Source organism: Chenopodium album, chromosome 3 (assembly GCF_948465745.1).
Source record: "Chenopodium album chromosome 3, dcCheAlbu1.1, whole genome shotgun sequence".
Classification (NCBI taxonomy): domain Eukaryota; kingdom Viridiplantae; phylum Streptophyta; class Magnoliopsida; order Caryophyllales; family Amaranthaceae; genus Chenopodium; species Chenopodium album.
This window is the reverse complement of record NC_137836.1, coordinates 24,289,420-24,307,371: the sequence shown is the minus strand read 5'-3', so window position 1 is coordinate 24,307,371 and position 17,952 is coordinate 24,289,420. Positions and strand designations below refer to the sequence as shown.

Below are 17,952 nucleotides of genomic sequence, written 5' to 3'. Positions count from 1 at the left end.
AACAAAGAGCCATTAAATATTGTTAGAAGAATAGTGACATGAATATATTATTCAAGTGATGATTAAGGGCCTATTCTCATTGACTGAACTCAGCTGAACTGAACTGAATATTTTATAAGAGAAGGAAATTAGGAGCTGAACTGAATAGAACTGAACTGAACTGAACTGAACTGAGCTGAGCTGAACTGAATTGAACTGAACTGAACTGAACTGAACTGAACTGAATTTCAACGTAAGAGAATAGGCCCTTAGTATTATAATCAAATTTTGGAGAATAACTATCATGGATTTTTTTTTTTTTCCTCTTGCCATAATTAAAAAGTTACTTAACTTTATTAATTTCATTCAATGGAGTTTTTTTTAGTGATGTAAGAACCGAGAGGGGATAAGGAGTATGCGATTAACTAAGGTTTTGTCCTGCTATATTTTCTTAGTAAGTTGCAGTTTTCAATGAGATACTATCTCAGGCTTATCATATCATAAAGAATGAGGTACTTTGCAGGGACCTAATGCCACCTTCAGGGAGCAGCAGCATTATGAAAGTCCGGAGACCACAAGTCAGGGAAGCAAATTTCCAGGCCAGGCGAGCCAGGTTGAGTCTAACACCTTTGCAGCTTAGAAGAAGGGAAGATCCAAGCTGGATATCAGAATTTACCTTTTGTAACCCCCTCGGTTCCTACTGCTGTCATTTCTAATGAAAACTGTAGCTCTTTTGGCTGTAAATGGCATGACTATTTGGGTGTTGCGACACCAAACTAAACCTATGTATGTTTTGACCTTGTACTTGTGTTTGCTACCTCAGAGGGGTGGTATTATTATTAATTAAATTCTGATCCTTTCCACCAAAAAAAAAAAAAGAAGAATGAGGTACTTAAACCCCTAAGGTTTCTCCTAAGCTTTTGTTGAGACACACATAATTTTCAATAATGGACATCAAAATTATTAAATATTATAAGAATGCCCATTATTCACCTGAGATCTTATGGTCGATTATCTCCATGCAAACCCTAATAATAATGCATGCATATATATCTCGTTTGTTCATAAGAGGCATGATTATTCTCTCCCAAATTCCTCACTTTCTCTTTATTTTTATGGTATTAGTAATATTTTTTTGGCATAATTTTAGGCTATGTTTTCTTTCCTTTAAAACATACTCTATCAATAAAATAAGTTAAATTCAACGAAAGTAGTTTATATAAATAAAAATAAGTTAAATTTAGCTAAAACAACTTACTTGAAAAATAAATTTTAGTAAAAATTTAGGGTCTGCTCTCTTTAGCTTAATTTAAGTTCAGTTTAGTTCAGTTTCAATCAATTCAGTTCAATTCCTAATTTCCTTCTTTCACAGACAATTCAGTTCAGTTCAACTCCAATCATTTAATTCAATTGTTTTCAATAAATCAAAACAGACCCTTAAGTAGCTTAAAAAAAAACAAATATGATAGAGAAAAACTTAACAAACAAATATAAATTAATTACATTGATGACAATCAACCGAAGAGAATATTGTCTTAATCGTTTTTTTTTATTAGAAACCATACCTTTTAAATTAATTTAAAGTATCGTTCATATCTAATCTCCTAATATTTGTTGATCTTATATTATTTGTTGCACTTAATATACTACCTCCGATTTATTTTAGTTGCAACTTTGGGTATTATTTAAGAGATATAAAATATTCCAAAGTTGCAACTAAAAAAAAATCAGAGGTAGTATTTTTATTGAACTTAAATTTTTTACAGATTAGACCTTATTCTCTTCATTGTAAATATAGTATGTAGTATATATTAAAAGTAAAATAATCACAATAAAATCATTCTAGTTTAGTATGTTTAAGTAAAGTCTATCAAAAATAAAATTAATAATTAATGAATAAAAGTTAGTAACTTTACAGAAAAAATATAACAACTATTAGTAAAAAAATAAATAATAAGTTTAAAAAAATTATTTAATATTAGTTAAGCAATTTTTATTTTTTATTATATTTTCTTTTTTCAAAAAAAAACAAGGCTCAACAAACAGCCTAGCTTTTAACGGACTCTAAAACACTACAAGATAAATAGTGGAAACTCGCAACATAATTTAAGCTCAACAAGCTAAGGATGTTGATTTTTACGGACATGTTTGTTACTAATATATTTTTTCTTTATAGTTACTGATTTGTACTCATTATATCTTATAAAATTAATTTATGTTCGTTCAACTTAACTTTTAATGTATCGATACTCTGTATCATTTCTACTACAAGAAAATTCTACTAGTATTATTTTATGGTCTATGTCCCTACATAAAGTTAAAATGCACATACACATAAAAACTACTTGTCCAATCAATTTCACAGGCCATATATAACTATATAAGGGCTAACATATACTTCGTATTTACTATAACAGAAGAAATACTAATAGTCTTCGAATTGCAGTAACAGTCATTGACAATTTGAATTCAGATCGACATTCATGTGTAACTAACTAAGTAACTAATACAAGCATATATGGTAGCCTAAAGAATCAATAGAAGCTGTAAAAACCTCAAGGAACAAGGATACAATACATCAAAAGACACCATATGCAACACCAATGTAACACTTGTTAACTAAAAAGGCAACAAAATTATCAAGACTAACTTATAAACAAGAATTTATAAGTCATTGTTCCAGGGCAAAGTGTAAGCTATTGATCGGTATAAAACAGTCTTCGAGCTAAGGGTGTATTCTTAAGTTGTATAGAAAATGTTGATCTTGAACCATTGACGGCACACAAATATTGTAAGCTGAGCTCGGGGAGTGTTTGAGAATACCCGCTCCGATGCCTAAATTAGTTTACTCGAGTGAAAAGGGTTTTCTATATTTTAGAGTAATTCTGATAGAATTCTGTTACCTTGGGTGGCTTGGAATTTGGCCTGCAAGTGGTGGCTAGGATTTGGGGGACTTGGGGACCATTTGGACCTTTGGACTCTTGGATGTGGACCGCTTTTCTGGGCCTATCTAATGTTGAGCTGGGCTGGTGGAGCTTTTGGACTTGAACATGAGATGTGGACTTTGTCATTGGTCTTTGGACAGAGGCCCAAATAGGGTAGCAATAGAGTCCTTCAATTCAACAAATTTAATCATGCGAATCACATCTGAGTTTCTCTACTATTGTAACAACAGCATCCACACTGGAAATCTCATTAGCGCCAACATTGCGCGAAGAAATTTGATAAATGCCATATTTTAAACCAATTTTCTAAACAACAGAAATCATATACAACAGCAGCTTCTCCGGGAGAGGTCGAGAGGATGCACCATTCGGATATCTGAGATAAACAAAGTTAGCTCATCCCAAGGAGCTGCACAATTAAAGTGCATCTTTGCATTAATATTTCTCCCAGGGTATCTTGTTCAGCTAGAGCTTCATTGGACGCCTGAAAAATGCAAAGCAGAGCAAAACGATGAGGCATAAGATGCAGAAGAAGTAAAACTGCGCAACCTGATGCACACGATCTAACATAATAACAGAAGGTATGAAAAAATTAGTCTTAGAAAGTTAAAATACAACAAAGACTGAATAACAACACACAGCTTTACCAATGTCAAATTGTAGCCCGGTCACTTATAGTACAAATTCCAAGATGATGATTAGCATTCACTCAAAAATATTGCTAATACTTAAGGTAATAAACAAAGTAGTAATAATCGACATAATATTTTGTTGAACAAAACCAACTACAGCTGCATACACCTATAAAAAAATTTCATAGATTTTAAAGCCAACTTTAAAAATAACAGTAATTTAATAAAAATTATGAAAATTTAATTTATTGGAACTGGAAGGAATAAAGATGTGTTATCCAGCTGCCTATACATCATACAAAGGTATGAAACTGTACTTATGACGATAAAACCACCAATTGACCACAAAACTAACCTGGCATGCTAATTTAAATTGGTACAGGATCACTCTAGTAGACACAAAACTGACCAAAGTCCATCTTCAAATAAAATGTAACATATTCGGATCTAAACAAACAAGATTTTTTATCAACATAAAACCCTTAAATATAGATTATCATAGGAGAGACAGAAAGAGACTACAATTTTATTTTTAATTCCTTTGGCCAAAGAATATAATACTTGGTAGAAAAATCTTAAATATTACAAAACAGTAATTGTAAATGTTAAGCGAAAATCTAACAGAAATATGCCCCTTTACATGTCTGAATAGATAAATTCTAACCATCTAAACAGGAAGCAATGAAAAAGTTGCAATTACAGAGAAACTTAATCAGTTTCAGAACCCAATTCTCGAGATTAAAAGAAGCAGAAAACAATCTATGATGAATAAATGTTCAACTCTAAAAGCTGCAGTCATATAACAAGTACATTACACTATAGAAGCATATTGGATAATTTTTCCATGTCTATCAAAGAAGATGCACTTGCTACTTCGCCAGTAACATGTTAGCTTTCAAGCAAATACTAAGTAGCAAACCCATTGTCTGATATTGCCATTGGAATCAATTTACAGATAACAAAAATGTATAACAGTAACAGCTGCAATCAACTGAAATGGCTTTTAACGAGAGAGAAACTTCGGGTATGATAACTTCTACCACATCATAGCATTAACAGCTTTGCTAATAATCTGCTGTATAAGATTTTATATAGTTGTTACAGATGTGATGAAATGTCTCACTGTTCTATTGGTATAACAAAGACAAAACATTATGTCAAAGCATATTAATTTGAATTTAAAATTTTTAATTTGTCTTTGTCTTTGTCAGATACGCTGTGATAAGCCGCTAATTCGCCAAAAGCATTGGAAAACCTGGGCACATGATGGTTAGTTAAATAAGCTCTCTAAAAACATTTCCTTTTGAGCCTGTAATTATGCTGGCTTCAGAATATGCCAGAGCTAGCAAGTAAAAGATAACTAAGGCGATATACATTGTAAGGAGTATGTGAGGAAAAATTCTTGTAAAATAAAGTGGAACTTTTCACATTGTAATGATATAGTCGATATAGACATGACAGAAAAACAAAGTCTAGGTAAACAGCAGTATCAAGTACATTCAAATAACTACTGGAATGAGTCTAAAGAAACTTGCACCTGAAAGAGTAGCAACTGCTGTAGAGTAAAATCTTCAAACAATGACTTCTCACTTCTCCCATTTTGAGCTTTTTCATACACCAAATATTAGAACCAACTGTGTCTATCAGTTATGTCAAGAAAACCAAATATGATCTCATGATGCTGTGAGGAGTCACAAAATTACAGGTGATGAGAACACACTCATGGAGAATGACACAATTACCATCCAACTTACAAAAACTTCATCGATGTTAGATTGTTGAAATATCTAGGCCTCAACACTATCAATGTGAGAATCTCAAAAGTCTTTCTATTCTAAATTCAATAAAGCTCAGGTTATGCATATAATGCAAATGTATACTTCATAGCACGTTGGTCATGATTACCATTTCCGAGATGCTCCCATATGTCATGGAACAATAAGACAATTGTTTGATAAATTTCATTTGTTTCCAGATGGGTCTCATCTCTGGAGGTGAAAAGATATGTCTTCCCCTTAATTTCTACCCAACTACAGCCCATATCTTTCCTTGTTTCAGGATCCTTCATCTGTCTCCGAAAATTAGGGACACCATATGATCTGCAAGAACCCTGAACATCAACAGTCAAGGAAAAGGTCCTTGATTCAGTGGACTCAAGTCTCCATAGCTGATCAGCAGCATAAAGACCCAGCTCAGAGTGTCCCCAAATCCTGCAACCACTCAGAATTGATCGCCAGAAGACAGGTGACGGTTCAAAGGGCATTTCCATCACAAGCTGTAATGCTTCTTTGAATAACCCAGCTCGTGCAAAAAGATCAGTCAGGCAGCTATAATGCTCAGGTCTAGGAATAATTCCATAATACTTCTCCATACTTTGGAAATATTGCTTTCCTTCTTCAACTAAACCACAGAAACAACAACCCTGGAGAACTCCCAAAAAGCTTATACGGTCAGGAAACACTTGGTCCTTCTGCATCTGATGGAATGTCATGATTGCGTTTAAACCATTACCATGTTGAGCATAACCAGTAATCATACAATTCCAACTAACAAGATTACGATAAGTTAAACCCTCAAAAACGCACTTTGCATCATCATAGCTACCACATTTCATGAACATCGAAAGAACTGAATTTCCAATATGGCAATTCTTCTCATACCCTCTTTTGAGAAGTTGCAAGTAAAGCTGCTTGCTCATTGACAGCATTGCTAAATCTCCTGAAGCAGCCAAAGCAGTAGTAAACGAGTGAGCATTCGGTTCAACACCAGCCAACAACAGTTCCTTAAACAAAATCAAAGTTTCAGCCGCCAACCCATTCTGTTGAAACCCTGACATGATAGCAGCCCAAGAAACAGCACTACGCTCCGGCATCTCCTTAAACAAACGCCAAGCATCACCAACACACGACGCCATACAAAGTCCAGAAATCATTGCTGTCCAACTAAAAACATCTTTACTCGGCATACATATAAAAAGTTTCATTGCAATGTGAATCATATTTCCTCTACTATACCCAATAATCATAGAATTCCAAGAAACATTGTCTCTTTCAGGCATTTCATCGAACAGTTGGCGTGCATGATCAATCATTCGATTTTCCATATACCCTCTAATCATGGCATTCCAAGCAACCGTATCCTTGCATGAAATACTGTCAAAAATCTCTTTTGCATGATCAATTTGTCGTCGACTGGAAAGATTCAATATTCTTTTAGTCGATATGACTGTATCTTCATTATTTGTATGAGTAAAATTGTTGGGAAAATGATGTTTGTTGTTATCATTGAATGATTGTAATGATGGATTACAAGACATTTCTCTGTTGTTAAGGTGTACAATTGAGTTAAAAGCATTGTTGATGGTTGTTTTGGTTGGGAGAAGGATATTCTTGAAGTTGGTATAAATTCCATTTCGGACCAACATTGACTGTTTTCTTAGTTGCTGATCAACTAAAGTTTAAAAATTAGTTTTCTCCAACAAATACCAATGACTTGTACAAAAGTACTCATAAAGTGATGAGTTAACTAAAATACGCTCCCTCAAATTTAGTATTTGTAGCATTTTGATTCTAATCTTTCAAACAAAGCAAATTGGTTCCTCAACTACCCATAACTTATTTTTCCGGTGGAAAAAAGATGAGTCGTCAAAATTTAAGGACCTATTCTAATTAGCAAAAGTTTAGGGACCATGATTCATTAAAAAAAAAAAAAGTTACTTTTTTCAGGTTTTATTTAAAAAGGAATCTTTTAACTAACATTAAATTTTTTCATCAACATTAATATTTTCGTTATGATTTGCATTAATAAAACTATAGAATTTCCGAAAAAAAAAAAAAAAAAAAAAAAAAAAAAAACACCTATAGGATTTTCCATCTTTTATCACCCCACATCAACAACAACATGCCACAAACACAATCACATCTCCATCAGTCTCCAGCCTCGCCACCATTATTAATCAACCACGCAATCCAAATCTTCGATTTGGTCGAACTATATTGCGCATGAGCTTGTATAGAATTAATAAAATCAGGAGGCCAAGATTAAATCACAAAATAAATCAAAGGTTGAAATTAAAAGATGGTGATTGCTGATGATCGTGAATGAAGTGCAAAGTAGGGGATTGTTTCCCCCATTAGAGCAGCCAAATTGAAATAGAAGAAGAGAGGGCTGACACTTTTTTTTTTTTAATTCTTTTACTATTCCCTTCTTTCTTAATTTTTCCTTTTACTATTTCTTTAACTTGAAGTATTTAATTTTTTTTGAAAGAAAGTTGAAGTATTTAATTTTTGAAGTCATATTTAATATTCTTCTTTAATCCTTTAAGATATAATTTTTTTTTTTTAAAAAAAAAAGTCATTTACTTTTTAAATAAGCAAAAAAAAATTGGGTATGTTTTCTTTCATTTTAATCAAAGTTTGTACATAATAAATAATAAATATTAGTAGTTGACAAAAATAAAAATACTGATTTATAATCCCTAAACAAATGCTAATTAGGATAAGTCCCTTAACTTTTGCTTAGTTGCATAAGTTCCTCCACCATAAATGGTGAGGCAAGGGTGGTAGAGGGACCAATTTGCCTCATTTGAAAGATGAGGGACCAAATATGCAACTAATGCCATAGTTCAGGGACCGTATTTTAGCTTATCTCCATAAAGTGATACTTGAACTGTATTTGATAGAGAAAAGATCAAATACAGTCCCTCAACTCTTGTATTTGTACATTTTTAGTCCCTCTAAACTCTTTTGTGCACTTTTGGTCCTTCCTCCAACTTGTGTGGTGTTTTCTAACCAAAAGTTAAGGGACTTTGCTGACTAAGCATAAGTTCAGGGACGTTGTGTCAGCAATAGTTTAGGGATGTTGAGTCAGTTTTTTTTTTAATATCTTTTTCCAATTTGGCACGAGAATTGGAAAGGTTAATGCCTTTTTATTCACCCTTCACCTCATTGGCTGCCCTCATCATTTCCTTTTTTAGATAAAAGCAGAGCTTTCCCTTTCAAAAAAAAAAAAAAATCGTCCTTCCTCTTCAAGCAATTTGTCATTAATGTGGGAGTGTGCTTGGGAATCTTCTTGCTAGAAAGCGAAATTCGCCCAGCTGCAATCTACAGAAGGTATATTCCCTTTTTTTTTTGTCTTCATCTTCTTTATTTAGCCATTAATGGTGTTGTTTGTACAGAGTTGTTGGTTGTTTTGTTTTTTTTGGGCGAATTTTGTTTGAAATTGGTTTGTGTTATTTTTGTTGTCAACATCTTGTAAGTTGTATGTGTATTTGTGTTGTTGTGGCTGATTATCAAAATTGGGTTTTTTTAGGGTAGAATTTCTTGAGAATTTCTAGGGTTTTGGTGTTAGTGAAACAGAGTTGTTTTTTAACATGGAAAAAACCTTGTCTAACTCCATTAATTCACCTAGGTATGGACGCTCTTTCCGATGCTCACCCAATTTATAGCAACCCCAATCTGCTTGTCCTCCATGTCTTCCCAAAGCTGGACTAGGGGAGTTGGGATATGCAGGAAATGGCGTCTGTGGTGGATGACTCACCACCTTGCCCGACTCGAACCCTTTTACGGACCCAAGGCCTCTATTAACGAGTGGATTCTTAACGACCTCATCTACAATGATCCACAAGGACATGACAGTCTTCTTCGATGGCTTCCCACTACTCTTCAAGGAGGAGCAGTAGGCTGCTGTTGTTAGGTTGGGGGAGGGCTATGTGCAGCTTGTTGGTTTTTGGTGTTAGGAGCTGCTAGTTTTAAGCATTTTATGATCTTAATTTAGTTTTAAGGTGGAGGTAGTTTTTTTTTCCATTGTCATAGCTTGAAATGTATGTAGGTAGGTTGAATATGACATTCATGATGCACTCAATCTGTTATGAAGTTTTTAATTAAGTGCATGTTTGATATTGGATTATGATAATGTACATGTTTGATATTCTTTAATTCATTTTTTGTTAAGTTACTTGATTACTCAATTGTTAAGCAAGTTAAACATAGTCTATATTTTATTATGCCAGATTATGGAATTAAAACCTTGTTTGGTTGTACATCATGGTGGTGAATGGTAAATTGGTTGTGAATCATTTTACATTGGTTGTAAAATAAATGTGTTTAAGGACATTCCAGAAACTGTAGATGCTCAGTATGTTAAGACCTTACTTGATTGTTTGGGGTACATTGACATTGTTAAGGTCCATTTCTTAGATCCTAGAAAGGATTTTAACTCTGGTATTAGGTACCTTTCTTTTGAGAAAAATATTTGTGATCCATTTCTAACCTTACTTCTACAGTAAAATCTCATACATATATGTACAGAGCACCAAGAACCTGTTAGGCCTTTGTTTCTGAATATAGGGAGAAGGAGTTTTTGAGTTTATTAACTACAGATAATGAATAAGAACATGAGCCTGTTGAGAAACAAAATGAGGGAGTTAAGTTGGATGCACATGATTATATTGAAGGGGACAAGTTGGAAGAAGATGATCATAATCCCAGGCATGACAAGGCAGACATAGACTATGACACTAAAGGAACTGATGTAGATTATGAAGAGGTTGTGCAAGTGTAGGAATATTTCAAGCATCACACACTTGAGCCCCACTGTGATCATACACTTAAGCATGGTGGCGTCCAAAGGGAAGGAAGCTAGAGCAAAAGAGTCACCAACAAGTTTTAGAAACTTGTAAACCATTCACAGGATGAAGGTTACACCCCTTCACGATCCATAAGATCACTAACTCCATAGTGGTCTAGAACCATGACTAGTTATTCCGGAATGAAGGTACAAATGCAACCTAAAAAAGATTGAACCTGCCCTAATAATAGGCCTCTACTTTATTCCACTACACCAAAAACTAGATTAGAGATCGCAAAATATAGAACGGTTATCAAAGGTAGGCGTTCTCCGGAAGAATATAGATCGTAATTATATAAAAGACGTTCTGTATGTTAATACATATGGAACGGTTAGGATAGGTAACCGTTCTCTATTTCTTTTTACTCAAATAATTAAAAATAATAATTATTTATTATAGATGATATAGAACGGTCATCTTAACAACCGTTTTATATTGTATTAATTTTTTTTTTTTTTAAATTAGGAAGAAAGTATATACGGAGTAATAATTTACCCAAATTATCAAAGGCGGTTAAGAGGGAAAAGTCAGTAGAATACTTCATCAAAAGTGATACCTATTTCTCATTGACTCATTCATCAGCCAAAAAAAAAAATCATCAGCAAATAAAAAAGCGAAACCTCCATAGCAAAACCTTCATCAGCCGCTCCACCGCCGCTCCACCGCCGCTTCACTGCCGCTCCACGTCTGCAGCACCACACCAGTAAATTGAGGTAGGCTCGGCTTAATTTTTTTTTTTTGGTTCGATTTTTTCTTCTCAAAGAGTAATTGGATTCTGATAATTGTCAATCTAATTGCATGAATATTTCAAATTATGAAGGAAACAGAAGTGAATTCGTAGTTTTCATCTATTAAAGTAATTTGCAATTCAAATTTTAGGTGATTGAAAAAAACTTCACAGTTCTAGTTTTAGGGATAAATTCCGAATTATAGCAGTAAGTTCAATCAAATTACCCTTAATTTTGTCGAATTTGCTTTAATTTCAATTGTAATCAAAATTATTTTAGCCAAATTAATCTTACCTTAGTTCAATTTAGAACACTAATAATCAAATTTAAAAAAAAGGAACAAAGAGAGAGGACTTCCATTAGTGGCTCTTTTTCTGGGTTTGGAGGGGTTGTGAGGACTCATCAGGTGATATAGTTGTTGCGGTGAGTTCGAAAATTCATGGCAGCCTTCCTGTTGATGTTGGGGAAGCGTCAGCTTTGCGTTGTGTGTTGTCTATTGCAATTGAAGCTGGTTTTCGTAGTTTTGTCTTAGAGACAGATAATTTGAAGCTTTTCCACCATTTGAAGAAAGGTCTTGTGTTTGCCTACTGCCTTTGGTCATGTGGTTAGGGACATTATTATTCTTGCAAATTCTTGTGATAATGTTTCTTTTTCTTTTGTTAAAAGGGAGGAAAATAGAGTTGCTCATATATTAGCTCAACTAAGGAGTAGTTTCAATGAGATGAGAGTGTGGTTTGAGGAGTATCCTCAAGAAATTTGTAGTACTGTTTTGACAGATTTGGAGGCTTTAACTCCTTAATAATATGATTATATGAGTTTACGTCAAAAAAAAAATGTGGGACAACACTTTCACTAAAAATAAACAGTTAGATAAACATACGATTTTTTGTTTTGGTTTAGTGGTGGTAATATATGTTGTTGGTAGAATTGATGAGGATATGGCTGAGCCGGGTTCGGTTAAAAACAAAATGTTTGGGTTTTTGTGCTTACATCTGCTTTTGAATAAGATTTATAGCCTACATAGACTTGCTATTTTGCCTCTTCTTTGGCTGAATATTCATCTGCATTTTGCCTCTTCGTACAGGTTATTATGCTATTAAAAAATCTGGTTCTTGTATTGAATTTTACAATCTGTTCTTGATATTAGATTTTTGCAATCTAAGGTATTATTTTATTTGACTATAATGACACTTCTTAACGATGATTTCTAATATATTATAATGTTTGTAGGTTGATGTAGCCCTTACCTGTTTATTTAACGTTTAAGCCTATGACCTCAAGATTATGAGCCATAATTAAGAAGGGATGATTAAAAAAAGAAGGGTTTGGTAGTTTGTTAAGCGAAGAGGTGTAAGCTGATGTGAATTAAATGCCCTGCTACAAGCCTGTAGTTCTCATGAATATTTGAATTGACCTGCTGGAGGAGCTTTAGATGGTCATATAATATGAGTATTAGACATTTAGGGCGGTTGTAATCTTTCAAACATGCATTGTTAGATATGTTCTAATGGAGGGAGTTCTATTATGACAATACGTCATCAAAGTTTGTAGGCAGGGTTGTTCTGATGTTAATTCCATTTGCTTGGGCATAGCTGTTGACCTCTTTTGGAACAAAGTTTGTATTTTACCATCTACCAAACTTTTGAGATTATGATTCCCTTGTTCAACTTGATTAATTGTTGTGACATTGTTGCTGTTTGCATGTACCACAACAAACAGTTTGGGGTTTAAAGGAGTGATGTAATCATATTCATAATATATTTCTTCCCTTTTATGACTGTGGGATAGTGTGACAGATTTTTTTTTCCTTGGGTATCTGGCAATATATTTTTAAAAGAGAAAGCATTTTGCCTCTTCGTACAGGTTATTATGCAATTAAAAACACTTCAGATGTTCAATCTAACTGCCTTCCAACTGCCTATGTGTTCAGTGTTATGAAGTTGGATAGTGTCAAGCTTGGTGATATCTAGGCAACTATTAGTGTGAGGTTTTCATTGCTGCATTTTTTCTATTCATCTCCCTGCTAGGATTTAGAACACAACAGAGTAATCTAAGCTAAGAAACAGGTTGGTTGGACGATGACAAACACCAAATCTGCTGTCAATTGAGCAGGCACGTTGGTTGCCCTCCCATGCTCACCCAATTCAGACACTCTCAGCTGATTGACCACCCAAATCTGCTGTCAATTGGGCAGGCAAGTTGGTTTCGCTCCCATGCTCACCCAATGGCAGACTCTAATTTTTATCCAAACCTGGTAAACACAGTTTCATACATGGTTCAAGTGATGTTGCAGGTTGCCACATTTGCTTTAAATTACAAGGGGGTAAAAAGAGTAGACAGTTTGCATAATCTCATGTCAGACCTACTCATTTGCCACATTATGTTAAATTAAGGTATTGTTATAATATATGAATTTAGGTATTGTTATATCTGATATCTTTTCTTTAAATTGTGCAGAGGACGTATAAATTATGTATTAGGGAGAGCTTCAATCTGGTGGAGAGCTTTCAAGGCTAGAATAAGAAAAGACTGGATGTACGACATCAAGGGAGTAAATCCAAATTGTATAAATGATTCAGTTTAATTGTGGTTGGATGTTTTAAATTATATATATGAAGTATATTTTGATGGCTTTCATCGTAACTGGAAATATTTTTGTTAATTTTATTATACAGAAATTTATATTGCACGCATACCGGATCATGGATTTATTTTACATAGGAAATGTGAAAATTTTCTTACTGGATAAATGTACAAGATAAAAAAAAAAAGGAATACAACAAATACATGTTTAAAATAAAATACAAAAATAATATAGATTATTAAAATACAGGAATAATACAATATAAAATACGTACAGGGATAATTCGAAATGCATATGGCTGATTTTTTTTTTTTTTAAAAAAAAACATTAGAGAACTGTTATCTAACTTAACCGTTCTCTATTGTAATGCAATATAGAACGGTTAAGTGGCCTAAACCGTTCTTTATTCCTTCCTTAGGGTACGAATTTAAGAAGGGAAAAGAGAACGGTTGTGACTAACAACCGTTCTCTATTTGTCATTATATAAAACGCCTAAACAACCCGTTCTCTATACTTTATACATCGCTTAGCAGAAGAACGCCCCTAAGGCGATTTATAAAGCCTATTATAACAGTTCTCTAAGGCCTTTTTTGTAGTAGTGTTCTTCTCATATTCATGTGCGCTTTCTGACTAACATACAATCAATAAGTTAACCCTAAACATGTTTATCTATGTTGGTTAAATATTAATGCACAAACAAAATTGTTATTGGCGATCACTTGAATTATGATCATATTAGCGTAAACAAGATTATTAATTATGTTATTAAGCGTGATTACAAGTGCAAATTCCCTTTAAACATGCAAGAGAGGGCGTGATCAAGCAATAACAATAAAAATATTAATCAAGCAACATAATCATAGCAATCATCATCATCATCATAATCTCAATAATGCATAAAAATAATAGCAAAATTCTAGGCATGATACTAACAAGATTAATAACTAACCCTAGCATGTCACTAAGCTATAAAGATCAAAGCTTCATCCCTAACATGATAGAAGGAAAGAATAGGAAGCATCATAGAAACATGCATGATATTAGAAATATTAGTTATTACCCTAAACATGATACTAGGAATCATAAAGATATCGTAACATGATACTAGGGATTAAAATAATCAAAGCATGATTTCTATATAAAAAGAATAACAAAGTAATTAAATTACTTACTTCGATGCCTCGTATCTTTTTCTAATAACAATATATACACGTTAGTAACTTCAAGGAAAATAGTAAATAAAACAATTAATTAAATACTCCCGTCGTTTCAAGTTACTCGCAACAATTACCAAAAATGGCCGTTTCACATTACTTGCAACAAGTTTTTTTTCCTTTTATAGTAAGTTTTTTAGTGTGATTTTACAAAATTACCCTTACTTTTGTTTTTAAACACTTTAATTAAACTATTGTTTTTATCTCATTAACTTAAACTCTACATTGATTAACTTAATCATTTCCACCAAAATCATTCCCCTCCCAACTAAATTCATCATCACTTTCCATTTCCAACCACCACCACTACCATCACCATTACTACCACCATCACCACCACCACCATACCAAGAATTTCTCTCTCTTTCTTCACCGATCTACCCTTAATTCGTCTACAACACCTCGCCGGAAATCACGCCGATGTTGGTTATCCCTCGCTTGTGGGTTTTGGGTTCGAAATCTGGGTTGTGGGTTTTAGGTTTGAAATCTGGTGTGGACACCTAAAAATATCTCCCCAAAACCAAACTCGATGATGAAAACCTTTCAGCGCAATTAATGGTCGGGTTTAGTATTTAATCTTGGAGTGCTTAAATCCATATTTCGATTTCATAAACCAACCCAACTTCTAGCCCATTTCCCCAAACCATAACTTATTTTCCACTTTTCGTGCCTTTAAAAATAATTCATTTCGTGTCCTTTAAAATCATTCATTTCGTGTCCATTTTATAAAACATTTAATCCAGTTTATTTTGGTCCATTATCTGGGTTCAATGATTGAATAGTTGGATGGGACTTTAAAAGAGCTTTCCAAATATTATAAGCCCAAATCTGAGTTATAACGAATAAGTTATGGCCAAAATATTAAATAGAGCCCAAATCGAACCTAAGCTCACCTTACCTACAACCCAATGATCATGTGGAGGGTCCAAATGATTTAATCCAATTCCTAAACCAATTAGGATTAATTAGAAACTTCTATAAGTTTCTAGAAGATCCTAATTATCCTTTTTGAAAAGATAAGATTAAAGAGTTTGAAATTGAATAAAACTTTTCTTTTTAAAAGTCCTAATTTGATTCGAATTGAAAGACGTTCAAAGATAGACAGATATTATTTTTGTTCCTCATATTTTATATCCAAATACTATATGGTTGGATAGCCCTTGAAATTATCTTTCCAATGATATATTATAATATCAATTCCGAGCTATAACGGAAAAGATATGAATAAAATGTCAAACTCTATCCAAAACTGACACCGTCTCACTATTTCGGCCATATCTTTTATTCTATAAAATATTTTTATCTGATTCTAATTGGGTTAGAAAATAGACTTCAATATATTTCCAGCTATATCTTATTCATCTCATTCCGATTTATGGATAAAAAGATATGATAAAAACAAAAACCGTAAAAACTGCTGTCTATCGCAAGAGTTTTAATCCGATTCGAACTAGATCTTTTCTTAATTTTTCGACCCCTCTTTTTTCTCTATAAATAGAGCTCATATCTTCCCTTTTTCAATCATCAACAAGGTTGATCACAAAATAATTCTTTTCTCCCTCTTTAGACTAAACACTAGCCATCCCCATTCTTTCACTATTTCTTCCTTTAAGCACTCCAAGGAGTTCATACAATACCTAAAGTTCTATACTTAAACCAAGGCGTGAAAAGGTAAAATTAACTAAGTGTTTGGACCAAATCAAATCTATATTTATTTAATTTAATTGTTTCAATTTGATTTATATTTTTATTGAAGTTACTAACGGTTTATTCATGATGTAGCAATTCAAGGAAACGCGGAAAGTGAGTAATTAATCACTTAATTACTCTTATTTTTACTCTTGTTGCTAGTAACATGATTAGGTTATTTCATATTTGATTTGACTAACGCTATTATTTTTAAATTGCTCCAAATATTAATGTTTGTTCTATTATTTATTTATTAATCACCATATTGCATGTTTAAAGGGAATATGTAATTGAAAATCACGCCTAATAAGATAATTTGGACAACCAGTTTAGGATCCTTTTTAATCTTGTTATTAATTCAAGTGATCACGATATTTTAGAATAATATGTTGCATTAATATTCAACCAATTTAGCTTAATAATAGATTGGAGCAAATTGAATATTTTGTTTGTATGCCTTTGAGATCGCAAGAATCACTTTTCACTATAAGAATCGAGTAGAGGCCAATACAGGCGAATGTGACTCCATGACTCACTTCGTACCATCATCCCCAATCCTCCTTTCGTGGTTCCGAACCATATGGAGTTAGTAATCTCATGGATTATGAATGGGGTGTAACCTTCACGGGTCGATCGTTGTTGCCTTTGTTGTCCCTTATTCGTGGTTGCCTTAAATGATCCGTGAACGGTTTACAAGTTCCTTAAAAACTTGTTGGCGACTCCCTACTTTATTTGTCCCTAATCGTATACGTCAATTCCCACTTCCTAATAGTGCCAAGCATATTCACAACATACTTTTACGTAGGCGCACTTCGAACGACGCCTACAATTTAGCGACTCCACTGGGGAGGATTCTTGGTTATTTATCGATTTGAGTGATCGGTATTTAATTGAGATGAGTGGATGAGACTTGAAAGATTCTTGAAGAATATTCCCTGTGATTTAATTGGTATTGTCACATATTCATATGCATTTTAGCTTACCCATTTTGCCACAATAGTACGTGTTCTACTTATGTGGCTAGCCCGGGGGATTTATGCTCTATCAACTCGAAAACGCTCATGGCAATAAGGGTTCATCCGAGTTTTTAAATCCACCCAAACCATGGAGTCAAGTTCGATTTCATCACGAACTTGCAGAGCCGCCCGTTGGCATACACCCTCAAGGGAGGCTGCCTTGCTAACGCGTCCAAACTCTTAACCATGGTACCCTTAGACACCCAAAAGCTTGACCATAGTCGAACATAGAACTTGACTTTAGTTTACGAACTTCATTGCATCATGCGTGACGATATGCTTATATGTGCATTTTTTTATTGAATTTTTTTAATTATTTTTTTTCTCTTATTAAACCCTTTTTTTTTATTATTAGAGTCGAGCCATAGATTTTTTTTTTTTTTTGAGTCACCCGGATTTTTATTCCCGTATACTACACAAGAGTCAACTTGTTTTGGTCATATCCGGAGTTATAGAAAGAGTTACGTGTGGTGCCACTTATGGATCTGTAGCCCCGAGTTTTATCGTTGATTTAGAGTTAGTTTCGTCCAAATCAGA

General features: G+C 33.6%; 1 protein-coding gene and 1 long non-coding RNA gene across 3 annotated transcripts; one reads left to right on the top strand and one right to left on the bottom strand.

Moving 5' to 3' along the window:
• Nucleotides 1-3,082: 3,082 nt before the first annotated feature.
• Nucleotides 3,083-7,154, bottom strand: LOC145612719 (pentatricopeptide repeat-containing protein At4g02750-like). Of its 2 annotated transcripts, none has more exons than XR_014106699.1 (2): nucleotides 5,094-7,154; nucleotides 3,083-3,408 (listed from the first exon to the last, which is right to left on the bottom strand). XR_014106699.1 is itself a non-coding variant. In XM_081668024.1 (2 exons), exons 1-2 carry the CDS (start codon nucleotides 6,978-6,980, stop codon nucleotides 3,398-3,400), a joined length of 1,530 nt encoding a protein of 509 aa, XP_081524150.1. In that variant the 5' UTR covers nucleotides 6,981-7,154; the 3' UTR covers nucleotides 3,083-3,397. The 2 variants fall into 2 exon arrangements, 1 of the variants encoding a protein (XP_081524150.1); XM_081668024.1 differs by having other exon boundaries at nucleotides 5,462-7,154.
• A 3,180-nt stretch (nucleotides 7,155-10,334) lies between these two features.
• Nucleotides 10,335-13,605, top strand: LOC145612714 (uncharacterized). The gene is made up of 2 exons (XR_014106697.1): nucleotides 10,335-10,897; nucleotides 13,370-13,605. It is a non-coding gene; the product is annotated as an uncharacterized LOC145612714 (long non-coding RNA).
• Nucleotides 13,606-17,952: the final 4,347 nt, after the last annotated feature.